Raw genomic sequence first — 23,354 nt, forward strand, 5'->3', positions numbered from 1 at the left:
ATGCAGGAGTCAGTGACCTGCATGCCTCTGCAGTGCTAATTTGATGCTAATATCGGAAGCGGAGCAATAGCCTACGATACGATACGCTGCCCCCATCGTCCGACCCGCTCGCGCTGCAGCCGTTTGCGCGCGGCACTGCGGCAGTAATCACAAGGGGTAGTGACAATGCTAAATGCTATCTATCAAGAGAACTCCAAGTCTTCTTAATGCACTTGCAGCTGCAGCTACGAGAGCCGGCAGCATATCGCCCGTCAGGATTGCATCGCCAGCTCCGTCGTGCTGCATCACTCAACAACTTCCACTTTGATGGCCAGAGTCGGCCCCCTCTTCTTCTCTTCTGCATGGCCTTGTACATATACTGGTACCTGGCTCCACTGTTATCGAAACAAAGTTTAGGTATCTTCTTCCTTCGACTTCATTTGGGCAGCTAGCACCACCGAGGGCGACGTGCCCGCCAAAGCTCGGTCGAAATCCAGGGGAAAACGTTGCTGTGTCATTATTTCTGCTTCTCGCTGCAATCTTCTCGGCATCGTACGGAGTGGACAGTACACGTTATCTTGTCCTTGGCCGTTGCTCCGCACTTCAACGCGCGCGCATGCAGTGGTCCCGCCCCAAGAACGCTGCACCGTAATGACCGTCCGCGTAGACCGCCCAGAGCAGACGATCACAAGGTCACCGCATGAATATCTCTTGGCCAATACAATCGACTAACACCCCGACTGACCTCGGTGAGATTCGCGACTTGGACCGCAAGCCAGTCAGTGAGGCGCGGCACATACTGTGCATCTTATCAACCACTGAACAGATCCCACACAATTTTGACCGATCAATAATTAGCGACCCATCATGCGTTTGTGAAAAGTGCTCACTTCCACTTCATTTCCTGAATGCACGTGAGTATAACAGTGGTCTAGCGCCGCAGTGCCTAGATCTGCGTAGTAGTACTGCGCCCAACGAACGAGTTGAACTTCTTTTCTTTTCACCTACAGGTCGACTGTTATAGAACGACGTAGCAGATAGGTTCATATCATCAACAGGCAGTACCAATCAGCCAGTAGAGCCAGCAGTCGATACTTAGCAATGGGGGGTAGGTCGTGGGTAGCGGACAGTCTTGCGGTATAGACCGTATCTCAGTCAGCACTGTACGATTCCGATCTTGTAAAGGGACGGTGCGATGTTACTAGCAATCATCTTCCTTAGTCTTTCTTCCCACGTGAGTTTGTAGAGGCATAATCCAGAACTTCTGACATGACACGATCGTGTTTTGTTCCATCTTGCTTTCCCGTTCTGCAGGCATCTTCGTTCCAAACGCAGGGATGCATGGCCCCGCTAGCTGCGCGTACCGATCCGCCCCCTGGAGCCTGGGAACAAGCGTTTCCCAAGCCAGACGACCGGGGATGCCCGCATTGCATGCACTCCGCAACAACAGGTGATTAGGTGCATCTAAGAATTCTATCCTCAAGAAAATATGCTAGCGCGGACAACTGTTGCTTTTCGTGATATATACAATCCGATAAAAGATGCGTAGCTAATGCTAGATCGCCTTTCGCCCAGGCCTCGTCCAGATATCCCAAAGCCCCTCGTGCTAGCTATGTAACGCTCTAGTCCTCTGACCATAGATAGATATGACGGTTCAGACGAGGACGCTATGTGGAGACAGCCTTATCCTGATTGCAGTCGTCAGAGCAGTAACTCTATGCTTGAATCCCATGTGTCGCATACTTACTTCGCCAATAGTCTTTAGCTTTTCTGTATCTAATGTACGACGCCGCCCCAACGCCAATAATGCAAGGAAATGTACATGAAAGCAAGCAAAGTCGAGAAATCGGAAGCCAGACGGATGGCCGTGGTGGAGGCATGAATCGCGGAGACCAGAGTCACCATGTATAGTATGAAGTGGAAGTCTTAGAATTCCCATGTTTCGTCGACAGATTTGACCGCCCAGTCGAACTTCTCACGGAGGGTTTTCGAAAAGAAACGTTCGATCGGTACGTTGAATTTCTTGGAGAAGACGACAGTCAAGCGTGGATCAATGTAGTTCTAGCGTCTCGTTAGCAGATCTACCAATTTAAGGTTTCTCAAATACTCACGATCTTCGATGTTCCAAGAGCAACCTCCTTGTTGCCTTCTTTGTCCTCGTACTGGATCTTCATGGTCCGGATGCGCTGTTCAAGTTTCTCGATGTTGGCCTCAATCTTTTCAATCGTTGGTCCCTTGCCTTCGGCCTCGACCTTCCCTGTTTTGTTCTCCTTCTTGAATTGCTTGGCTAGGTCGTCTGCGTCCTTGAGACGCTCATCAAGCTCCTTGTCTTTCATTTCCTTACCACCTTCAGCCTTCAGCTTCTCATTTTCCTTCTCGAATTTCTTGGTAATCTTGGTCCGCTGTTCGTCAACAAGGAAAGCTTGATGTTGCAGGACCCATTCGTCGTCAAGGTCTTTATCGCGCTGAAAGAAATCGGCGCCTCGCTTCTTTTTCTGTTTTGAATCCAGATCTAGCATCTGCTGTCGGAGACGCCATTGCTGATATCGCAAACCGTTGATTTTTTCTTGCATCTTCTCCATCTGACCCGCGTGACTCGCAGCGACTGTACGCTTGTGGTTACAAAGAATGGCAACCCTGCGATTGGCATCATTGTAGTCTTTGACTTTCTCCGGGACAGTCCCCACTGACTTCATATCTTGCAACAGACTTGACATGGTCCAAGACGCATTATAGGTACGGAAGACCTTCGCTGTCAATCCAGGCATGTAGTTGCTCAAGTGCTTGTTGAGCGCTGAGGTGGTCAGTCTGTCGAATATCTCATCGCCATCAGTCTTAGGAGCCTTCTTGAAAAGCTTCAAATTCTTGAAGACTTGTGGATCGACTTCAACCTCATCGTAGAATCGGATAGAATCTTTACCAAGGAAATCGAAGATGACAATGTTTGGAGGCTTGAGAGTAACATGCTCGTACTTCAACGAACAACATCCCACCGTGTCTGCTTCATCTTCGCCCTTTTCATTGCCCGCACGAAGCGCAAACTTATCGATGAGATAAACGGCTGTCGCGCGCTGTCGATCGGCCATGAGGTCAGCTTTCAGGTCCTTGGTGTAGTCCTTGCGAATCCTCGCGATATGCTTCTTGAGCTCACGAGCCTTCTCAAATTTCTTGAAGTCGCTTTGACCCTTGATGTCTGAATTGGCGGCAAGCATGACATACTTGTAAGCACCATTGATGTTTTCTTGCCACATGGCAAGCCAGGTTCCAGTGTTGTCATGTTTCACCTCTTTCCATTCATGGCCTTCTGGTGGGGGTGGCACCTTTGCCTCTTTACCGATGTTGATTGTGATCTGCTCTGGCAGGACTCTTTTCTTGACCCGGCCGGTCTTGGGATGTTCTCCCCGACCACGGAAGAGCGAAGGAGGTTCAACACGGAAGTTCCCGACCTTTTGCTTTCGCCCATCCCACATGCAGTACTGATACGGAGCTTCTGCCTTATCCTTGACTTCTTTGATGGCCTTCTTCTCATCCTTGGACAAGTTCTTCTTCCTAGTACGCTCAGAGTCGAACCACTCGAAGATGGGCTTGAAGTCGCACTTCGAAAATTCTTTGATTTTCACAGGCTTGCCATCCCTATCTTTGGCGCCTCCTGATTCTTTGATGATCTCTTGGAAATCTTCAAAGAAGTTTTTGTTAAAGGTCGGGTTCTCGACATTGACGGTCGAGTTGAGCATAGATCCGTAGAATCCAGCAACTTCTTCAGCCTGAGGGGCCAGTGTGACGGGAACACCATCATAGAGCAGCTTTACATGCTTTGGGAGCCGTTCATACTCTGGAGGGAAGAGCACACCGTTATGTTCGAGAGTGGTCCATTTCGTAGTGCCATCTCCTTTGGCCGTATCTTCCCACCAGCGATATTCTTCCTCTTCCTCCTCGCCTGCTTCTTCTTGTGGCGACTCCTCTTTGACAACTTTGCCCCTTTTTTTCGCCGGTGTCGAGCTTTCATTTTTCACCTTAGATTTCGCCTTCGCTGCTGTCGTCTTCAAAGGTTTATCATCATCAGGTTCTTTCTTCACGCCATTTGACATCCTTGGTTTCTTTGCATAAGGTGCAACTTTTGATTTCTTGGCCAAGGGAACATCGCTGTCACTGTCAGCGGCTTTGGACTGACGTTTTGGCTTCCCATTAGATTTGTTTTTCGCGTTAATAGCATTTGCTGTCCTTTCGGCCTTCTTTTCAATCTTCTGCTTCTGAACGGCAAGCTTCCTCTCTATGGGTACATCTGAGTCCTCTGATTCACCTATCTGACTGGCGCGTATTCTTGGTGGTTTCCTGATACCCCCGATCAAGGGCTCATCGTCAGAGTCGGATCCCATAGTAGATTTTTCAGGTATTGCAGTCTTCCGCCGTTTTGACTTCATCATCGTCAGTAATTATGAGCTCATGAATGACGATTGTGAACGAACCAAAGGTTTACTGTCTTCCTCGTCTGAGCTAGACGCGTCTTTGTAGTTCTTCCCATTGGTGATGCTACTCCGTGCCTTGCGTTTCCCATTGGTAGTACCGTTTGCCTCGGTAGTGTCCACATTCATTGGCTCTACTGGGCCCATTCTGACCGAGATGCCCGCCGGCTGTCCATTCGAAGGGTTCTGTCTGTCCATGGCACGATCAACACTCTTTGGAATATAAGTGCTTGACTTGACTGAAAGGATCTATGATCAGCAAAATCGGATGAGGTTGGACAAGTAGAGCATGCCAGGATGTGGAGGATACATTGGGGAAATGCTGGTCGCGGAGCAGTCGACTTTTGAGCGCGTGTCCGTGTGATCCGATGAATGAGAGCCAAGACAAACAACGACAATTGACAGCTGTTATGCAGCTGGGGGAAGTGTTGGGACATCATGAGAGACTACAAGCACGTCGCGGGAATCTGCTCACCTCCATTATTTCTGCCTCGAGCTAGCGGCCTGTCATCCTCCGACGAAGACATCTTGGGAGATAGCAAAGGTTGGGACCGCGCATAGAAAAGCGAAGGTTTTTCAGTCAGTGATGTCGGCGCGTTGTGTGCAAAACGCAGCGTTGAAAAAGGACCGAGAAGTTTCGAGGAAGGTGAACCGCGCGTGAAGAGGTGAAGACCACGCTGACGCGCGGAACTACAGCAGAGGGCGGCGATGATGGCTGCGGAAGAGGGACAGAAGTACCTAGAGGATCGATATGTATAGATGAGCGTCTGCAAACGGAAGACCAAAGGAAATGAAGAGAACGAACGACTCGGGAACTTGCGAGGGTGCTCATGCCCACCCTTTAGCTGAAGTCGTGTCTGTGCGCTTCACGTGACTAGCCCATCACCCTCTCTAACCAGCCGAGCTAGCGCAGTTTTGACCAATTCACAAGAAGCCGCAAAGCTCTCTTCAGCCATCAACCTTCCACTGTCGACGTCGCCGCGACAGCCATCCCATCTCTACTCTGAACTCAGTCTCTTTCGGCTTCACGATGCTGTCGAGAGCTGCACGGCCCGTTTTCAAGGCTGGCACCGCCGCCGCTGCCGCTCGGTATGGCCTATCGACCTCTCCCCGGTCCCAGTTTCCCAACATCAATTGCGTTCAATTGCTAACAGGTCCATCCTCACGAGCAGTCCAGTGGCGATTGGAGCGACCAATGCCGCCAACTATGCTACCCTCCGCGAGATTGAAGGCCGTCTGAAGTCGATTCGCAACATAGAGAAGATCACCAAGACGATGAAAATTGTTGCTTCTACCAAGCTTACCCGCGCGCAAAGAGCCATGAATGAATCCCGTAACTACGGTCAAACCTCGCAGGAAGTCTACGAGCAGGCCGAGACAAAGCCATTAGAGGGCGAGAACAAAAAGTTAATCATCGTCTGCAGCTCTGACAAAGGTCTTTGTGGAGGTATCCACTCAGGTCTAAGCAGAAAGATTCGTGCTCTTCTGCAGCAAAATGCAAACTTTGATCTCGTCATCCTAGGTGAAAAGTGCAAGGCGCAGTTGGTGCGGTCCAGTCCCAAGAGCATTGTTCTCAGCTTCGCTGGGATTGGCAAGGATGTTCCAACCTTCGCGGACGCTTCAGCCATCGCCGACCAGGTCTCTCTGCTTCCAACCGAGTATTCTTCTGTTCAAGTTCTATACAACAAGTTCATCAATGCAACAAGCTATGAGCCGACCTTTATCGACGCTTTCTCGGAGGATGCCATAACACAGTCCCGTAAGCTTTAGCCGTGCCATCCATAAAAGTCACGAATTCCTCTGACATCTTCAGCAAACTTCGCTGCATACGAAATTGAGGATGAGACCCTACCCAACCTGCGTGAATATTCACTCGCCAACTCACTATATTGGGTGAGACGACTCAGAGTTTACTGAACTATTTAATGAACATACTAATCATTTGATAGGCTCTCGCCGAAGGCCACGCTTGCGAGCAGTCAGCTCGACGCAACGCTATGGAGGTAAGTATCTCATCTTTTCTCCAGAACCTGGGTCCGTTCGACACTGACATGCCTTCAAGAACGCCTCTAGCAACGCTTCCGATATGATCGGCAAATTCCAGATCCTGTACAATCGTACCCGCCAAGCCGTCATTACAGGTGAACTGGTTGAGATTATTACAGGTGCAGCAGCATCAGCAGATGCTTAATCTCACCCGTCTGAGGCATTTCCTATGTCAACCGATTTAGAGGTTGGGCCCCTAGCATATGCTTCGCTAGTGTACGTATGTAGAATAGGTTAAACCTGAAGTCTGTTCAAATATTGCTACACTCCGAAAGTGCTAGTGTCTACGGTGGCCAGTGGACATGAAAACTTAGCGTAGCACAGTTGATTATGAAGGCAGGGTAAGCGTTGACCGATTGCCGCTTTGATAAATTTACATATTACATAGTACCTAAGTGCTCATTTCACGCAACGTTCCGCACACATTCCAAATTCTATCGACTTCTCTATCTCTATAGAAGAGCCTCTACATTTTAATCTATATAGACTTTTAGCATGGAACTATATAGTGATTTTGATATGGTTCTAGAGTTCTAGAATCCTTACCAATCTAGCTTGGAGGCTCTCGAGCCAGAAGAAAGAGACATTGTAAGAATTCTTATCGGTCAACTCTGTTGGAACTTCATTTCCTCTAAGAAGCCCCCTCTAGACCTCAAAACTAAATCATAGAATTAGGCTTATATACTTGAATATTTACCATATGTCTTTCTACACGATATATATCGAAGTCTATGATTCACGGCTCTTCAACATATTGCGCATGCCTAGCGCCGCAGAGTACAGCTATTCTACATAAAATTGCTCTACAGATGTAGAGCAGAAATGAAGACTATCTCAAGAGGTCCTTTCGTTGGTTAAATGCTTTAATACCTCAGCGCTATGCTCGTAAAATCTTTCGCAACAACAATGTACTCAAGCCATCTCTGTTCGAATCATGCAAAGGCAGAATGAACTTTTTCTTCAATACTACGCAAATAAATGGATCCTCTGAGTCAATTATCTTGTATATAATGGAGTCACGACCTCCATGATTCCAGGTCGACGAATATCAAGAAGTCCATCGCCTAATTACCAAAACAATATATATACACCAACCTCTACTATGCACTTTTTACCGACCATTATCGCTACGTTGTTGGCTGCCACCAGCGTAGCCCCTGTCACTGCACATGAGATCACATCAATTGAGGCAGCTGTCGATGAGATCCACATGCTTCTCAATCATACAAGTCCTCATCCTGGAGAGGTATGGAAGAACACTAGAGTTGCATTCCTCGATCACGGCAGTCATATCTGGCTTCAAATTATTCGAGATTTCGACCGCATCGAGTTACCTGAACACTTGGTGAAGGGAAAGGTCAAATGTGGGGACTATTTTATGAATATAGACGATTACAGATTTCCCATTGCGCAACTATTCGAATGGATACGGGATTCTGGTAGAGGCAGAATCCGATTCGACGATTTTCATCAATTCCACGACGGAACTAGGATCAGAGCATATGCCTGTGATTCAGCCTGCGGACAGACAGCACACTTAGAAGATATCATACCCATGTTTGCCGAGATCTGGAAAAGGTGTCCGGACAGATTGGGAGTATTTAGCATGGACAAGAAATGGCACGCATCTTACGGTTTAGCCGTTGTTTCGGGCTATACTGTTTGCTTTAAGCTAAAGATATTTGGGGCTACATTGCCCCTTTGCAAACACCATTACAAGTAGGTTCAAGAAAACCTACGAGTCTTGGAAAAGAAGTTATTCGAGAGTGAGCTCGCGCAAGAATGTAATGCTGGTATGGTTTGAGAAGTCACACTCTCTCTCTTGCTTTTCCTAGATTAGAGTGTTTTGATACGATATACATGTATGTAATCGACTACCTTACTTCACTCTATACGTTTCCCATGTACTATAATATATAGACTTTTTGTAGAGATGGATAAAGAAATTTTATAGTCCTTCGGAAAGACGGAGGTGGAAGCGCACGCTGCAAGTGCTGAATGGTTTTGCTCTTTCTGCTCGTAACTGATGGTGAGAGACAGGATAGGCAGGCTAACCGAAACACCAAAGCTGAGCCCAACATGCAGGTACAGCCGATATGAAACATTACAGGGAAAATCCCGCCATATGCGACCCAGTGAGACTGCAGTTATGCTACCGAGCATGGATTAACGAGTATTTGTTTGTGCGCAAGAATCCCAAATGAGCGTGGGAGAGCGTTTAACCCTTGGCTAACTCCCGCTTTCATCCATTCATTCAATGCCGCATCCATCTCTCTCCCCATCGAATCCTCGCGTCCTCACCCTCGCCCCATCTAGAAAGATGCATGGGATGAGCAAGCTGATGGGATGCACGCGAAGGTGAGAAGTCGAGTGCAGATGATCCCGGTTTCCCAAGAAATGTTATAACAATGTAGGCCATGCCATACGTATGCAGGCAGTGCGGCACAGGTAGGCAAGTGAATTACTCAGTAATGTTCACCATTCTGTTCCCTCAGTTCCCTCAGTTCCTTCATCTGCGATAATCCAGAGTGGAAAGACACGATATCTGATCGGGCCAGTTCAGCTTCGCCTGTTTCTCTCTCAGTCCACTCTCTTATTCCTCTTTTTGGTCGCCCAGGCGTCTAGCTGTCGTTGTACTGTGGCTCGTCTCCGCTCGCGGTCCCAGTGCAAACCTGGCTTTCCTTGCGCGTCTCTTTTTTTCTAGCCCTTGCATACATTCGCGTTGCCTTGTCTTCCTCCATTGGGCTCTAAACGTCCGAATTCGTCCATTCCTTGCACGTCATTCGATCTTCGCCTGGCTCTGGGCGCCTTTCTGCACATATAGAGATCACCATGAGCCCTACTTTCAGTCTCCAAAGACCTGACTTGGGCACGTTGACGAGCGAGGACGATAAAATCACTACCGCGCTGTCCACAATGAATGCACGTCTGCCCGAGATCAAGAGCCTCTTCTTGACGCGACGCTTCAAGAATTGTGCTGCTGCATGCGAAACGCTCCTCCAGGACACCACTTGGCACAAAGATACCAACAACGTGAGCACCAACAGCATGTGCTAACACCTACAGATCAAAGACTGACACGTCGTAGACCGTTTCTCAGATATACGAATGCTACCTGAACTTCTATGCGGGCCTTTCTTACGATGCTCTCGCTCGAAACATGGCTCACGCTGCTCCATCCCGTGTTGCTGTGCTCCGTCAGGCTGAGATCAAGTACCTTGCTGCTGAAGCCAATCTTCCGCAGCCCGCCAGCACTCCCCTATCTCATTACGAATCTGACGAGGGCCTCACGGCTGACGATGATGATGTCTCACCCGAAAGCTCTGTTTCACACTCAACGCGCAATTCCATTAACTCGTACACTTCTCACTATTCCGCCTACAGCCTTAATTATCTCCTCCATTCTGAGACTATGAGCACTTTAATGCGCTCAGACACCATGAATACCTTCGATCCAACCAGCCGCATCATCGATCACTATTACTCATCCGACCGTGTACCCAAGCCGTCGCCGCTACATATCCGCAAAGATAGACCTGCCGTCCGCTTGAGCGCCGTCTCCTTCCATTTTCCCGTCACTCCTACTTCGTCTCTGGGCAACGACCCCTTCTCCGATATCCTCACCCCGCTCTCAGCAGCCCTCGACCACCCGGACGACTTCGCAGAGACCGCTTCAACATTCAGCCCGTCCGAGCCAGACTGCGAATACCCGGACGAGCAAAACTCGCACGACCGCAGCGGCGCAGACTCACCAACCCTGCCCCCTTCGCCCATGCTAGCAGTCACGAGACCGCAGCACACCACCTCTATCCCACAGTTCCCAGCACCTCCGTCACCACCACCATCTCCACTCACACCCTCCGCAAACCACCCCTCGCGCTCAGCCAGCTCCTCTCGTGGCCTCAACTCGCCGCTTCCTAGCCCTCGCACATCCAACCCTCGCCTCTCCGTCAACTCCGCCCTATTCGCACATGTCCTCGCGTACAACCAGACCCTTCGCTCCTTCAGCACAATGCTATACGCGCACATTGCCGCTGTGCGTGACATGCAAAAGGAGGCGCCAGTGGCTGCGGTCCGCATCGCCAAGACTAAAGGAAGCAGCGTGAACCAGTGGCGCGAGCAGGAGAGCCATGTCGTGCGGGAGGCGAAAAGGACGGAGTTGGTACAGAGGGCCTTGGCGAGGGAGAGGTTTCGGCCCGAGCGCTATATGGAGCTGTGCCAGAAGGCATTGAGTGAGATTTAGTGTGTGATTATTGGATTTTGCGGGGCTAATGTGTAGGATGTTTGCAATCTGGTTGGAGACCTGATGTACTTTGGTCGATAGTGCTGTGGTGATGGTCCGCCTGGTCTGTTTGTCTATGATTGTTTCTGAGTACGGGGAGGACGAATTTGGGAGACGAGATCCTCGCGGCGTACAAGGAAGGCTCGGGCGTGTCGATATCTTACCTTGTTGCTATAAGCTGCTTTGTTATGAGATTATGCCTAGATACCGAAAAGTTTGACTTACGATGGAGTTCAGAGGTGTACAGAGGTGTTTAAAGCACACGTCCGTGACGAGTCAAGTCACTCTCCGTCCTGTAATATATTCTACGCGTCCTTTGATATCACTACTACAATGAATCTAAACTTTTTCTAACCATATGTCAGGCCAATGCGCCGCCAATCCTTAACACCAGCGCTATGCAACCTGAAAAATGGACAACATCACCCTATGTACGCCTCAGCTCTGTGTCAGCAGGTCCAGATCCCTCTTTACCCGCAGGCACTTCGCTTTCAATAGCTTCACACTTTCCAAGAAGAGCTCGTCGCTGTCCCACTGCCCCGTGCTTTCGACCTGGAAGATAAAGTGATCCCGCACACGCCCAAGCTTGACCTTGTCTTTAAACTCCTCGTGTCGTAAGCACTCCCTGCTCACAGTGTCCTTCATGGCATTTACCACAACCGCCTTCGGCTCGCCCTCATGGCCAGCATATGGATTCTTCTCATCTGGTTCCACGTCACGCACCGTTCTTCGCCACACTGCGTCGGGCATGCTTGCCTCCTCGTGCGTGACTGCCTCGAAGCCAATTACACCTTTCGGGAAACAGCGCGCGAATTTCTTCGCGTGGTCTTTCCCTATGATTGGACGCTGGATGTCAATGTGCGGAAGTAGTCTGTATGATGCAGGACAGACGGGCGAGTATTTGGCGTGATCCGCGCCAATACCCTTTTCGGCATGCATACTTAACACAATCTTCTGGCCGGGCCGCAGTTTTGCGATCAGAATGTCTGGATTGACCGGTCTTATAGTTGTCTCTGGCGTTCCAAACCAGCGATTGTGTTGGCCCATGGGATGGAATACGATTTGGTTTGCAAGCACGTTATGCCCCACATATAGCTTATCCGGATCTGTCTCGCCTTGCGCGGAAAGAGCAGGCCCGTCTTTGCTCCATTTGCATTCTGCCTCGAGTACGAGAACGATGGTGTTGAAGTCATTGGGTTCTTCGGGGATATTATTTTCGTCGCGCTTGCGCCAGCGCAGCCAATTTAGGCCTTCTTTGCCACCTGTGAGGGGGACTAAGCCGAGGCGGTGGGCGAGGACCTCGTCTTGGATGATCGAGGTGTTGTTGTTGAAGAAGACGCTTTCAATGGCGAGGACTGGAATTTCGGCGATTAGGATGCGGCGAAAGGCATTTGCAACGGCGGCGTCAAGGCCAATGAGGGAGAACTGCGCATTATGAGGTTCGTTCATGTGGAATTGAACACGGAATTTCTGAGTTTCGTGAGCTTGACGAGAGTAGGTTGATATGAGGTCGAACTCACGTCGCGAAATTTGTCTACATCCCATGAGTTATCCTCGCCAGGCCAGTGGCCAGGAAAGTCTGTGGATGTGATATTCGAGACTGTTTCTGTGCCGATGCCAATGATCTGAGAATTGTGAGCAGTCTTAGGGTAGGTAGGAACGGATGTAGGCTCACCCTTCTCTTTTGGATCGCTTCTTCCGAAGGCACTACAGCTGGACTCATCGTATTTATCGTTGCGCAATAAGATGTAACGTGCTGCCAGGGTCTGTCGCATACTCAATTCCCGATAATTAGCTTTCAACTTTTTTGAAAGCATATGTCTTGGCAAAGACTAGCTTCAATCCAGCGATGGTTGACTAAGCCTCGAATCTGCCCGTCATTGAATGCCACCAATGCTGGAGCTCTCATTTGTAACATCACGAAACCTTGTACTTCGCCTCTCCACTCCTAACGACGCCTCTGAACGGGATCAGGGCAATTGAACGAGCTCAATTGCACAATGCCCGTCAATCTCGCTCGCGCTGCCGGTCATGCAGCGAAGCGGGTGTGCCTGACCCCCCGCGTCTCTCGCACCGTACCCTCCCGTCCTGTTATACGATGCCTCTCGTCCACAACGCAGAATCGATACGCTGAGCCATATGAAGGAACAAGACTCATCCCTACTGATGAGAGATTCTCCCAGCAAACACATGGACCCGAGGCCACACATCCCAACAAGATCACCGATGACGCTGAGAACCCTGAAGAGCGAAAAGTAAGACACTACACCGTCAACTTCGGGCCACAGCATCCAGCGGCGCATGGTGTGCTGCGATTGATCCTAGAACTGGATGGAGAAATCATCAAGCGAGCTGATCCGCACGTCGGGCTGCTGCATCGAGGAACAGAGAAGCTCATCGAATACCGAACATATCTTCAAGCACTGCCATATTTTGACCGTTTCGATTATGTCTCCATGATGACAAACGAGCAATGCTTTTCCTTGGGAGTGGAGAAGCTCCTGAACATTGAGATTCCAGAAAGAGCGAAATGGATAAGGACAATGTTCGGAGAGATCACACGTATACTGAACCACCTTATGTCGATCCTGTCTCACGCCATGGACGTGGGTGCTCTGACACCATTCTTGTGGGGATTTGAAGAGCGTGAAAAGCTGATGGTCAGTATATTACAGTCGCTCTCAATGGGTTGCGCTAATCGTTGAATAGGAATTCTACGAACGTGTTTCTGGTGCACGTTTGCACTCAGCCTATGTGCGGCCAGGCGGAGTTTCTCAAGATCTTCCTCTTGGGCTGCTCGATGATATCTATCAATGGGCCACACAGTTTGGTGATCGCATTGATGAGACTGAGGAGCTGCTCACAGACAATCGTATCTGGATAGGCCGGACAAAGGGTATTGGTAGAGTCTCTGCAGCTGAGGCTCTTAACTATTCATTCTCCGGTGTCATGCTTCGTGGCTCGGGTGTTCCTTGGGACATTAGGAAATCACAACCATACGACGCATACGGCGAAGTCGAGTTTGACGTTCCAGTCGGCGTCAATGGAGACTGCTATGACCGTTACTTATGCCGGATGGAGGAGTTCCGCCAATCGCTCCGGATCATTCACCAATGTCTGAATAAGATGCCCGCTGGTCCCATCAAAGTCGAAGATTATAAGATCGCTCCTCCTCCTCGCGCTGCGATGAAGGAGAACATGGAAGCTCTCATTCATCACTTCTTGCTCTACAGCAAAGGTTATGCCGTACCGCCTGGCGAGACCTACAGTGCTATTGAGGCTCCAAAAGGCGAGATGGGTGTCTTCATCGTCAGTGATGGTAGTGAGAGACCATACAGAGTCAAGGTCCGAGCACCTGGTTTCGCACATTTAGCCTGCTTTGATCAAATTTCGAGAGGTCATCTGTTGGCTGATGCTGTCGCTATTATCGGTACTATGGATCTGGTGTTTGTAAGTGACCTGGACCATCTGGTCTGTATTCAATGCTAATAACTGTACAGGGTGAGGTTGATAGGTAGAGCTTGTATATTGAAAGATGCAGTAGACACGTGGAGATCATACTTTATAGGACAAAACTTGCAACGACCGACCACGTCACGACGCAAGCCTGTACATATACTTCGTTTGTGCGAGCAATGTTATGCGTAAAACTACAGATATCCTCCAAGGCTCCTTATTACTCACATGCGCCTGCCTTCACTATATCACAGTTCCGAGAGCCCCATACATTCAGCAATCAATAGCACCCCGTTCGCCTCCATGGATGAAAGGCAGTCGAGAAAGGCGTCAGCGACCTGTGAACGGCTTCGAGATATCATCCGCAGCCTCGCCAGCTGTATCGCCAAGTGGGTTTTGCGCGCTTCCACCAGCAATATTGCCAAGACTAGACTTCAAATTTTTGATGTCTTGCTGGTCAGCATCTGGGACCTTGCTGATCTGGTCTAACATTCATTCACATTAGACTCGAGTTGAGAAGTCCACACAATATATACTAACCTTTCATCATGTACGACATCTTGTTTTCGCCCATCGTTTTCAGGGCCCCTTGTTCCATCTTCCTTTTCAGCTCCGGAGGAATACCATAAAAGTAAACGAACAGGGAGAGCAGTGCAACTATGCCTGCGAAGCTTGTGAGGATTGCTGATGTGGACGGCATCGTCGAAGGTTCGTTCGTAGGAAAGGGTTCTTAAGCTGCTCTCGCTTGTAGTGTGATGTAAAAGTGCAGCAAGTAGCAGAACCAAAGAAGCTGTAGAAGGAATATCAGAGTCTATTTATCTCTCCAGATAAGCTAGACAAGCAAGTTTCTCGTTTGCAGCATGTTCTCTGTCATGGTGACATATGACGTGCAGTGGGCTTGTACGTTTGATTGCCTGTTTGCATCCTTGTTTTGCGCGGGAGGCCCTCGGAGACGCGGGGCGATGCTCTCGACTGATTCGTTCGACGGGATATATTAATTGCAGACTGGCTACTTGTTTGTTATATGCAATTGGTACCTCCAACGACTCGGCGGGCTCCTTAGCATTGGAGTATGCCAAGGACGCTTCTTCTCAGGACCTAGGACCAGATATATACCAAAGCCCGAGCTTACTAGAGATGGCTAGTGATAATACTCATGGTGTGACGGGAGTAGGAGCTTCTCCGAATAATAATCAACAGAATGCGTTATGTCGCTTTTTTTTGGACGGGAGCAGAATGCCCAGTTTGCCATTGCAGGCGAACTCAGCTGAGCATACAGAACGGCTCCGACAATTATCTTCTAGTAAAGAGAGAGATTCCATATGTTATCTGGTTGATCAGATACGCGTAGCGCGTCGGTCTTCAGAGACAGTAGCTGTTAAGCTAACAGCTACAATACACCTATTCACTTCATGTCTTGCTTATTCCTATAAGTATCCGCGATATTCTTATCACTTCGAAAGGCTGCTCCTTACTTCTGGGGATCCTTCTCAGTTCCCTCTAATTACTGCGGGGTCACGGAGTGTTACATAGATGGTACCCCGTCACGCGCCACCTTATCTTGTTGAATTCTGGCATTTTGGAACTTCCTCCTCCACGATAGCACTGCCACATCTTGTAGGAATTCAGCAACACAGGTACCCTCTAGGCGATACGGGATTGGGTCGTATGAGGGAGCTCAGCCACGGCAGTCAGCCTGGTACATGGTGGCAGCTGCGACCCCACCCCCACCGGCCCTTCCTTTGCGGCGGAGACAACAGCAGCTTTCATCTTGAGACACATTGAGGTATCAGTAACCAAAATTTTTAACCTGAAGTCCTTACTTATCTCCTTTTTGACTTTCCTCTACCTTATACTGCTTCCTACCTTATAACTCAGAATCCCTATTTGCGAGACACAATCCATTACGGGCGGTCGTCCGCATTGAGGACCCCTCTTTCAGCTTACTCCTTCGCGCGCCAGCTGGCAGCCTGATCGACCCTTGAAAGATATTGACAGTAGAATCTGACAAGCCTGATCAGGAAAACATGTCACGTATGAACTCTCATCTATTCCCACAGAAAGAAAGCAAATGCTGACTTTGCCCATCTCCAAAAGTCTCAAGCATGATGAACAGGCTACACGGGCAGCCTAATAGCTATGACAAGAAGTCAGCTTCCCCCCCCTCTCAAGCTCGAACTATTCTTACTGAACATCGGCATGACAGATCGAAATATAGCTTTGGAAGAACACTTGGCGCGGGCACTTATGGCATAGTCCGCGAAGCAGACTGTCCCGACGGCAAGGTCGCGGTGAAGATCATCTTGAAAAAGAATGTCCGTGGCAACGAGCAAATGGTGTACGATGAACTGGAGATGCTGCAAAGAATGAAGCATCCGCATATCGTTCGGTTTGTGGACTGGTTCGAGTCTCGGGTATGTCTGACTTGCTTCCTTTATGATTATGAGTGCTGAACACGGCATAGGACAAGTACTACATCGTTACTCAACTAGCGACTGGGGGCGAGTTGTTCGATCGCATTTGCGACCAAGGCAAATACACCGAGAAGGATGCCGCGGAGACGATTCGCCAGGTGCTCGATGCGGTCAATTATCTTCACAAAAATAACGTTGTCCACAGGGGTAACAACGAGTCGTCCCACGATCAACGCAAAGGCTGACACATATGTAGACCTCAAACCCGAAAACCTTCTCTATCTAACCAAAGATCCAATGTCAACGCTCGTACTTGCTGACTTCGGTATTGCCAAGATGCTCGACTCGAAAGACGAGGTCTTGACCACGATGGCTGGTTCATTCGGCTACGCCGCTCCGGAAGTTATGCTAAAGAAAGGTCACGGCAAACCCGTCGATATCTGGTCAATGGGAGTCATCACATATACACTACTATGTGGTTATTCTCCATTCCGTAGCGAGAGCCTTGCGGATCTCATTGAAGAATGCAAAAATGGGAGGGTTGTGTTTCACGAGCGATACTGGAAAGATGTTAGCAAGGACGCAAAAGACTTCATTAACTCAATGCTTAACCCGGACCCCGCGAAACGTGTCACAAGCGAGGTGAATAGACACCTCCTGCAGACTTGGTCCAATTGCTAATGAATCCTATAGCAAGCTCTAAAGCATATCTGGCTCACAGCTAAGACCGCTGGTGACCGTAACTTGTTGCCTGAAATCCAAGCATACGTCGCAAAGGCTCGGCTCAAACGTGGTATCGAGATTGTCAAGCTGGCCAATCGTATCGAAGCTTTGAAGATGCAAGAAGACGATGAAGGAGAAGCCCCTGGAGAGGCAGATGTTCCGGCCAACGCGCGACAAGCGGCAGGGGAAGCGGTTGCAACACATGTAGCCGGGTCTTCTTCGAAACCTGGTTTGTCGACTTCAGATGAACCAGCGAAGAAAAGCTTAAGCAAAGCTGCTAAGAGCGCCATTTTCCGGGAAGTCGTTTTAGCAAAGGTTCGAGAGATGAAGGCAAATGAGGATAAGGAGAAGTTCGAGAAGACGGCCACAATGAAAAAGTGAGGTACGATTATATTTTGGGGGATCCTAAGACATCGTTTGCTTGGGCCGCCGACCAATCATGGCCTTGACTCATACCGGTAGCAACATAGCACATGCCCGTACGTCCATGAAAGCGATACCCTTCATGAGATAGTCGCAGGCGGGATATGTGTGTTCAATAACCTGCTTGTATATCTTGCAGTACTCTTTTCATGAAAGTCATTTTTGCAGCGAACCTATCCAGGATGACTGGCCAATTCCGGCGAGCATTCCATTGTTGTTGATCCTGCGGGAATGTTGTGGTGGTTGTGGCTTGTAGACAGAGGCGCTTGGAGCAGGTAGTACCTTTTTATCTAAACGACGACAACATCATGCCACGATACGCTTTACAATAGCTTTGTGAATAGCTACGCAGGGTATCTTAGGTGGCTTGTGAAGGAGCACATAAATATAAGTCAATCACGTGATACCGTCACGGACCTTCCAATAACCCGCCCAACTCGAACCGGCAGGGATCGCAAACGCGCAATTGAAGAAAGCTCAATAACAACGTCGCGCCAACGTATCAACCCGCATTTCAAACCACGATTAGCAGTACTAGGACTCAGTGCATTACGCTGCAATCCCAATTCCATTCAAGATGGAGCGCGAAGGCAAGCGGAAGGGTGCGCCGGGCGCATCGCCAGACAACGCAGGGCGCTCAGCCAAAAGACAGAAACTACCTGTAAGTCGATTCTCTTTGAGCAACGTGCGCATGCGTAAGCTTGCGGTAGCTGCATCATGATGGAAAGGACGCGAGGAGTGCGGGCTGCGAGATCTTAAGCCGCAAGGCGATCGCGACGCTTGGGGTTTGTCCAGAAACGACCTTGCGGACCTACCCACCTCTCCTCCGCGTTAAGACCTCAAAATATTCGCACGGGTTTGATGCAGAGCGATCAACTCAAATTTCTCTTGGGAAGAAACCCACGAGCCATGGTAGCCACTGCTAACATATCGCTAATTGCATCAGGAACCCGTACAAGGCGCAGAGACACCAGAGACCACGACGGAGATGGGACAGTTGTTCCTCAATTCGATCACTTCGGCTAAAGATAAGACGTAAGCACATTGCAAAAGATCCATTTGTTTCTCTCTAGATTCCAGCTTTGGAAGTGCTCAGGTTTCAATGTGCTAACATCACTACAGTGGTCGACCTATCGCAAATGCATTCCTCACTCTTCCTAACGCCGTACTGTGTTCCCCAGACAAGAAATAAATGAATATTTGAACTGATGAGCTTCACAGAAGGATGTACCTGGATATTATGAAGAGGTCAAATTACCTATGGCGCTTGATACTATACAGGTACGCATGTGAATAGGGAACATACAACCAATCTTGATAGACCATGAATGCTCAGCAAAATCTAAAGAGATGGAAGAGCGAAATGAGTTCGACAGAGATGCTGACATTTGTCATCAGGAAAAACTGAGCAACAAACAATATCCGACGCTGGCAGCATTAGAAAGCGACTTTAAGCGCTTGGTCACGAACGCAAAAATGTTCAACGAAAAGACGTCAGCAATCTATCTCGATGCAGAAAGAGTTCGAAAGACAGCTTCGAATTGGATGACCCGATACAACCCTGCATACAAGGTGGCAGGATACTCAGCCGTCGCAACGCCTATACCAGGCGAAGAAATATCGACGCCCATCTTGAAGATCTCTACACCTCGCCCCATGAATTCTACACCAGTCGCACCAAGCACACAGAAATTGCGTCTCACAAACGCAGCCCGGCCACCACCGGAAACACCTGCCACAACTCGTCCAAAACGAGGCGCTGTCAGAGAAAAGGAGTCCGAGTCTACATCACCCGACGATGCGGGGAAAAGTCTCCAGGACGCTCAAATTGCAGTCATCGATTATATGATAAATTATACCGAAGAGTATTATTTCACCGGAACTAAGACAGAGATTCTAAGAGCTTTTACTGACTATTGCATAGAGACTTAAATATCTTCGAGCCATTCGTTACAAAACCCCCCCGCACTCTTGGCGACTACTACTCTATCATAAAATACCCTGTAGCTTTAAACGGCATCAAGAAAAAGTGTGAAGGCAAGTTCCACAGGGGGAAAGCGACTGACGTAACCGAGTTCCCGACATGGGAAGCGTTCGAAGAGGAAGTATCGTATATTTGGAAGAATGCCAAAACATACAATGAAGATGGTAGCGACATATTCAACCTTGCACTCGAATTTGAAGTAAGTCCCATGCGAAACTACATTGGACTGCTTTTTGACAACATTTAGACAATATTCAAGGAAAGACTTGCTGAGGCCAAACGAGACGTCCCGGGACCCTCCCACCCTACCATCAAACTAAAGATGCCTGCTCAGAAACCGGCTGCACGTCTTTCACTGAAGTTTCCAGGCAAAGGAAGTCCGAGTGTTGGCTCACCTGCGCCAGCCACACCAGACGGTCGCTCGTCTGCTACCCCTGGTGTGATCATCGACAGTGGTGCTTTAGCTCGCCAGCAGCAGCATATTAAGGCCAGTATAAATGGCAGTCAACAGCCATCACAGAGCCAGCCTGCTCCAGGGTCTGCACCTCCTGTCAATGGCACCAAGGGCAATGGCGTGAAGGGCGAAGTCCAACATGCAAGTTCACCACGAGCTGTAGCGAACGGTGTCTCGCATATTGCAATGCCCCCGCCACCACCACATGTGGCTCCACGACCGCCGACTGTGAGTCCTTTGTCTTTCCAGCACAACGTGCCCTTACAGCAGCAATATCATGCTGCTCCTTCTACCGCCAGAGATGATACTCGCCGGAAGAAGGATCTGGAGATCATACTACCCAACATACAACTTAGCACCAACCCGGCTTTACGCTCTACTCCACAGTGGAAACTCAACATACAGTCACATCCTCATCTCACGCATCAGTCTGTTACCTGCACGCTTCCAGCATCGCAGCACATCCTTCAAGTCATCCCAACTATCCCAGTCGCGAATACCGCACGACCTTATCGACTTTTTGTCACCATCAATGGTACTAAGCTGACCCAAGCTATACGACCTGGTCCAGGTGAACATGAACGCGAAAAAGACCATCCTCCATACGACGTCAAGCTTGGACCAGGCGTCAACAGAATCGAAGTAGAGCTCCTCGCAGGTAGCGACACGAAGGGCGGCAAGAAGGAAGAAGTCCTACGAGAGGTTTGTACCATATTTGTCAACCTACTCCGACCGTAGGTGTCTGTACGACCTTTTTCTGGTGGTTACGCCGGGCGTTCGGTTATGTTAGGTTCTCAAAATACGTCAGTCGAGGAGACTGTTCTACGTGGTATGGGAAGTTTCAGGCGTCTATTCTCCTTTATAACACGTTGCGTAGCTGCAACTACAGAGTACCGGCGTTTAGCATTATGGTGGTCACTACATCACTGTGGAACACTGGCACTACAACACGCTAGATGCTCGACTGCTAATAGCCACTGTCCCGATGTGTAACAAGTACATGGTCTCATATGGGAACTTCTCGCTGAGTACATCAGACTCGACGCTGATATGCATGTGGTCGATTGCGTGGCTCGTAGTATTTCAGCTCAATTCCATGATAGAACGTTGGCAATATAAACCCATGGTTCTTGCGTTCCATAGAGGGCAAGCATTCCTTTGCAGAATTATATTCCATACCACACCTGTCTATTTCCTTTGGGTCAAGCCTTCGAGGCTCAAAAACATGTATTGACAAGGTAAATGCACAGTATAGCTACCGACTCAACGAGCACTCGTGACGTACGCAAAGACTCCTGCCTTTATCTCGGCTTAGACTTTTGTAGTCAGGCAGGCGAATAATATTATATATATCAAGAACGGCTCCTGCCACTACAGGATAAAAGCTACCTAAACACAGGGACAAGGTGCGGAGTTAGGGACGTAGACGGATTTAACGGAGTGTTGGGCTCGTACATAGGATTCGCAGTCGTAAATATCGTGGTTTTCTCACGCTTGAAAGGCGGGAAAATCAGGAGCCAACGGCCCGGAATAAGATTCTTTCACGCTTGTAGCTCGGAAGGGAGGAGTTGCCTACAGTAGCGTGCCAGTGAGATCCGTTTGCACAACACTAGAAACGCAATAACCTATCGCTAAATTAACGAATTCAGAAAGATCGACATGTTTCATTTCAACCAATGCGTTTCCTTTCTACTTCACAATTATATACAGATCACAGGCCGCGAACTCGGACTATGCGAGCTTCTGATAACGGACGTGACGGAAAAGAATTATATAAACAAGTGTGAACGCCTTGATTAACATATCATATTCATTCAATACTTCTTCAACTCCCAATCATGAAAGCCCTCATCTTTAATGGCAAGGACGCACAACTAGTCACAGACCGCAAGCGCCCTGCCCTTCGCAACAACTTCATCCTGATCCGTACCATTGCTGTAGCACTCAATCCATATGACTGGAAGACTCTGGACTATGCTATGCCAGGCTGCTTGATTGGGTGTGACTTTGCGGGCACCGTCGAGGAAGTCGGCCCTGGCGTCACAAAGCCATGGAAACAAGGCGATCGAGTTTGCGGTACTGCACACGGAGTAAACGCCACCCAACCAGAGGACGGGGCGTTTGCCGAGTGGATCGTTGCGAAGGGAGATGTATGTATGCGGATTCCGGCAAGCATGTCGTTTGAGGAAGCCTCTGGGATTGGGATGGCAGCGATTACGAGCGGGCAGGCGATGTTCCAGAAGATGGAGATGAGTCTGCCGACGAAGCCGATTGAAAAGAAGGAATATTTGCTCGTCTATGGAGGTAGCACGGTTTGCGGGACGCTTGCTGTTCAGTATGCGAACATGTGAGCCTCCAATGCAACTTTCGTGAATTTCGAGCTGATCATGTAGCGCTGGATACTCGGTCATCACGACATGTTCCCCAAGAAATTTCGAGCTGTGTACGTCTCGAGGCGCAGAGGCGACATTCGATTACAACGACCCAGACTGTGGCCAGAAGATCCACGATTTCACCAAAGGGAAGCTAAAGCTCTGTTATGACACGATCGGTTCAGACGAAGGCATTCAGATCTGTATGACTGCTTTAACGACTGAGTCCGGATCAAGGTACGGGACACTCGCAATGAAACCGATACCTCGTCAAGATGTCATCTATACGGATAGCATCTGTTTGAAGGCCCTGGGCGAGGACATTCCAATGTTTCCTGTGACCAAAGAGGATTATGATTTTGGAAAATTGATCACTGGTGCGACAGAGCAGCTTTTGGCTGATCAGAGGCTACGTCCTCATCCCATCAAGAAGTGCGAAAAGGGTCTTGCAGGTATCATCGATGGCATAGATTTCATGAAGACTGGACAAGTGAGCGGGGAGAAGTTGGTCTATGTTGTTTCAGAGACGCCTTAGATAGCAGAGGTGATTGAGATGATTTGGCTACTCGAGGAGTACTAGCACGACAAGACTCTTCTGCCTCGTTGAATCATCCATTCTTTCTAACATTGCCGATGTGTTCATGTTCGCACTAACAAGTCATTGGGATTCAGAAAGCCATGTGAAGAGATACGCCTACTTCTGTGAGTAGTGTGGCTGAAGTATGTATAGAGCGGGTGTTTTCGTAGACGACGAGTGT

At 49.1% G+C, this 23,354-nt stretch overlaps 11 protein-coding genes across 11 annotated transcripts; 8 read left to right on the forward strand and 3 right to left on the reverse strand.

Annotated features, from left to right (window-relative positions):
• Window positions 1-1,469: 1,469 nt before the first annotated feature.
• EJ05DRAFT_480563 (uncharacterized protein) lies at window positions 1,470-5,254 on the reverse strand. The gene is made up of 5 exons (XM_033744892.1): window positions 4,918-5,254; window positions 4,446-4,681; window positions 2,091-4,394; window positions 1,727-2,040; window positions 1,470-1,667 (listed from the first exon to the last, which is right to left on the reverse strand). The coding sequence occupies exons 1-4, from the start codon at window positions 4,967-4,969 to the stop codon at window positions 1,906-1,908; spliced, it is 2,727 nt and encodes a 908-aa protein (XP_033595651.1). The 5' UTR covers window positions 4,970-5,254; the 3' UTR covers window positions 1,470-1,667; window positions 1,727-1,905.
• A 218-nt stretch (window positions 5,255-5,472) lies between these two features.
• EJ05DRAFT_494967 (ATP synthase F1 gamma) lies at window positions 5,473-6,633 on the forward strand (the record flags this gene model as incomplete). Its single annotated transcript, XM_033746221.1, has 5 exons — window positions 5,473-5,531; window positions 5,615-6,201; window positions 6,256-6,335; window positions 6,392-6,445; window positions 6,505-6,633. 5 exons carry the CDS (start codon window positions 5,473-5,475, stop codon window positions 6,631-6,633), a joined length of 909 nt encoding a protein of 302 aa, XP_033595652.1.
• Window positions 6,634-7,590: 957 nt separating this feature from the next.
• Window positions 7,591-8,211, forward strand: EJ05DRAFT_505211 (uncharacterized protein; the record flags this gene model as incomplete). The annotated part of the gene is made up of 1 exon (XM_033747681.1): window positions 7,591-8,211. One exon carries the CDS (start codon window positions 7,591-7,593, stop codon window positions 8,209-8,211), a length of 621 nt encoding a protein of 206 aa, XP_033595653.1.
• Window positions 8,212-8,930: 719 nt separating this feature from the next.
• EJ05DRAFT_515037 (uncharacterized protein) lies at window positions 8,931-11,105 on the forward strand. The gene is made up of 2 exons (XM_033748576.1): window positions 8,931-9,521; window positions 9,577-11,105. Exons 1-2 carry the CDS (start codon window positions 9,321-9,323, stop codon window positions 10,729-10,731), a joined length of 1,356 nt encoding a protein of 451 aa, XP_033595654.1. The 5' UTR covers window positions 8,931-9,320; the 3' UTR covers window positions 10,732-11,105.
• EJ05DRAFT_515038 (putative DNA-directed RNA polymerase I and III subunit Rpc40) lies at window positions 10,989-12,567 on the reverse strand. Its single transcript, XM_033748577.1, has 3 exons — window positions 12,446-12,567; window positions 12,291-12,395; window positions 10,989-12,240 (listed from the first exon to the last, which is right to left on the reverse strand). Exons 1-3 carry the CDS (start codon window positions 12,491-12,493, stop codon window positions 11,209-11,211), a joined length of 1,185 nt encoding a protein of 394 aa, XP_033595655.1. The 5' UTR covers window positions 12,494-12,567; the 3' UTR covers window positions 10,989-11,208.
• A 203-nt stretch (window positions 12,568-12,770) lies between these two features.
• EJ05DRAFT_490260 (NADH dehydrogenase I, D subunit) lies at window positions 12,771-14,288 on the forward strand (the record flags this gene model as incomplete). Its single annotated transcript, XM_033745863.1, has 3 exons — window positions 12,771-13,430; window positions 13,480-14,220; window positions 14,271-14,288. 3 exons carry the CDS (start codon window positions 12,771-12,773, stop codon window positions 14,286-14,288), a joined length of 1,419 nt encoding a protein of 472 aa, XP_033595656.1.
• A 68-nt stretch (window positions 14,289-14,356) lies between these two features.
• On the reverse strand, window positions 14,357-15,011 carry EJ05DRAFT_223101 (uncharacterized protein). The gene is made up of 2 exons (XM_033739918.1): window positions 14,767-15,011; window positions 14,357-14,711 (listed from the first exon to the last, which is right to left on the reverse strand). The coding sequence occupies exons 1-2, from the start codon at window positions 14,924-14,926 to the stop codon at window positions 14,557-14,559; spliced, it is 315 nt and encodes a 104-aa protein (XP_033595657.1). The 5' UTR covers window positions 14,927-15,011; the 3' UTR covers window positions 14,357-14,556.
• A 1,320-nt stretch (window positions 15,012-16,331) lies between these two features.
• Window positions 16,332-17,744, forward strand: EJ05DRAFT_445193 (calcium/calmodulin-dependent protein kinase; the record flags this gene model as incomplete). The annotated part of the gene is made up of 5 exons (XM_033742167.1): window positions 16,332-16,375; window positions 16,433-16,640; window positions 16,691-16,847; window positions 16,897-17,282; window positions 17,334-17,744. 5 exons carry the CDS (start codon window positions 16,332-16,334, stop codon window positions 17,742-17,744), a joined length of 1,206 nt encoding a protein of 401 aa, XP_033595658.1.
• Window positions 17,745-18,240: 496 nt separating this feature from the next.
• Window positions 18,241-19,057, forward strand: EJ05DRAFT_222967 (uncharacterized protein). Its single transcript, XM_033739917.1, has 3 exons — window positions 18,241-18,447; window positions 18,733-18,821; window positions 18,909-19,057. The coding sequence occupies exons 1-3, from the start codon at window positions 18,364-18,366 to the stop codon at window positions 18,976-18,978; spliced, it is 243 nt and encodes an 80-aa protein (XP_033595659.1). The 5' UTR covers window positions 18,241-18,363; the 3' UTR covers window positions 18,979-19,057.
• On the forward strand, window positions 18,802-21,086 carry EJ05DRAFT_223285 (uncharacterized protein). Its single transcript, XM_033739919.1, has 5 exons — window positions 18,802-18,821; window positions 18,909-19,067; window positions 19,185-19,651; window positions 19,711-19,969; window positions 20,018-21,086. Exons 2-5 carry the CDS (start codon window positions 19,047-19,049, stop codon window positions 20,960-20,962), a joined length of 1,692 nt encoding a protein of 563 aa, XP_033595660.1. The 5' UTR covers window positions 18,802-18,821; window positions 18,909-19,046; the 3' UTR covers window positions 20,963-21,086.
• An 837-nt stretch (window positions 21,087-21,923) lies between these two features.
• EJ05DRAFT_458159 (putative alcohol dehydrogenase) lies at window positions 21,924-23,202 on the forward strand. Its single transcript, XM_033742548.1, has 2 exons — window positions 21,924-22,571; window positions 22,618-23,202. The coding sequence occupies exons 1-2, from the start codon at window positions 22,063-22,065 to the stop codon at window positions 23,129-23,131; spliced, it is 1,023 nt and encodes a 340-aa protein (XP_033595661.1). The 5' UTR covers window positions 21,924-22,062; the 3' UTR covers window positions 23,132-23,202.
• Window positions 23,203-23,354: the final 152 nt, after the last annotated feature.

This window comes from Pseudovirgaria hyperparasitica, assembly GCF_010093815.1.
Source record: "Pseudovirgaria hyperparasitica strain CBS 121739 unplaced genomic scaffold EJ05scaffold_21, whole genome shotgun sequence".
Classification (NCBI taxonomy): Eukaryota; Fungi; Ascomycota; class Dothideomycetes; order Acrospermales; family Acrospermaceae; genus Pseudovirgaria; species Pseudovirgaria hyperparasitica.

Bases quoted from the DNA above. Each gene is read 5' to 3' on its own strand.
- EJ05DRAFT_515038 (XM_033748577.1), bottom strand. From the start codon at position 12,493: ATGAGTCCAGCTGTAGTGCCTTCGGAAGAAGCGATCCAAAAGAGAAGG. The intron at 12,396-12,445 runs GTGAGCCTACAT...CACAATTCTCAG, and splicing joins AAGCGATCCAAAAGAGAAGG to ATCATTGGCATCGGCACAGA. The intron at 12,241-12,290 runs GTGAGTTCGACC...CACGAAACTCAG, and splicing joins ATGTAGACAAATTTCGCGAC to AAATTCCGTGTTCAATTCCA.
- EJ05DRAFT_458159 (XM_033742548.1), top strand. From the start codon at position 22,063: ATGAAAGCCCTCATCTTTAATGGCAAGGACGCACAACTAGTCACAGAC. The intron at 22,572-22,617 runs GTGAGCCTCCAA...CTGATCATGTAG, and splicing joins GCTGTTCAGTATGCGAACAT to CGCTGGATACTCGGTCATCA.
- EJ05DRAFT_223101 (XM_033739918.1), bottom strand. From the start codon at position 14,926: ATGCCGTCCACATCAGCAATCCTCACAAGCTTCGCAGGCATAGTTGCA. The intron at 14,712-14,766 runs GTTAGTATATAT...AATGAATGTTAG, and splicing joins GATGTCGTACATGATGAAAG to ACCAGATCAGCAAGGTCCCA.
- EJ05DRAFT_222967 (XM_033739917.1), top strand. From the start codon at position 18,364: ATGGAGCGCGAAGGCAAGCGGAAGGGTGCGCCGGGCGCATCGCCAGAC. The intron at 18,448-18,732 runs GTAAGTCGATTC...TAATTGCATCAG, and splicing joins CCAAAAGACAGAAACTACCT to GAACCCGTACAAGGCGCAGA. The intron at 18,822-18,908 runs GTAAGCACATTG...ACATCACTACAG, and splicing joins ACTTCGGCTAAAGATAAGAC to TGGTCGACCTATCGCAAATG.
- EJ05DRAFT_223285 (XM_033739919.1), top strand. From the start codon at position 19,047: ATGGCGCTTGATACTATACAG. The intron at 19,652-19,710 runs GTATTATTTCAC...ACTATTGCATAG, and splicing joins ATGATAAATTATACCGAAGA to AGACTTAAATATCTTCGAGC. The intron at 19,970-20,017 runs GTAAGTCCCATG...GACAACATTTAG, and splicing joins ACCTTGCACTCGAATTTGAA to ACAATATTCAAGGAAAGACT.
- EJ05DRAFT_480563 (XM_033744892.1), bottom strand. From the start codon at position 4,969: ATGTCTTCGTCGGAGGATGACAGGCCGCTAGCTCGAGGCAGAAATAAT. The intron at 4,682-4,917 runs GTGAGCAGATTC...AGATCCTTTCAG, and splicing joins TCGAGGCAGAAATAATGGAG to TCAAGTCAAGCACTTATATT. The intron at 2,041-2,090 runs GTGAGTATTTGA...ACGAGACGCTAG, and splicing joins CTCTTGGAACATCGAAGATC to AACTACATTGATCCACGCTT.
- EJ05DRAFT_515037 (XM_033748576.1), top strand. From the start codon at position 9,321: ATGAGCCCTACTTTCAGTCTCCAAAGACCTGACTTGGGCACGTTGACG. The intron at 9,522-9,576 runs GTGAGCACCAAC...GACACGTCGTAG, and splicing joins GGCACAAAGATACCAACAAC to ACCGTTTCTCAGATATACGA.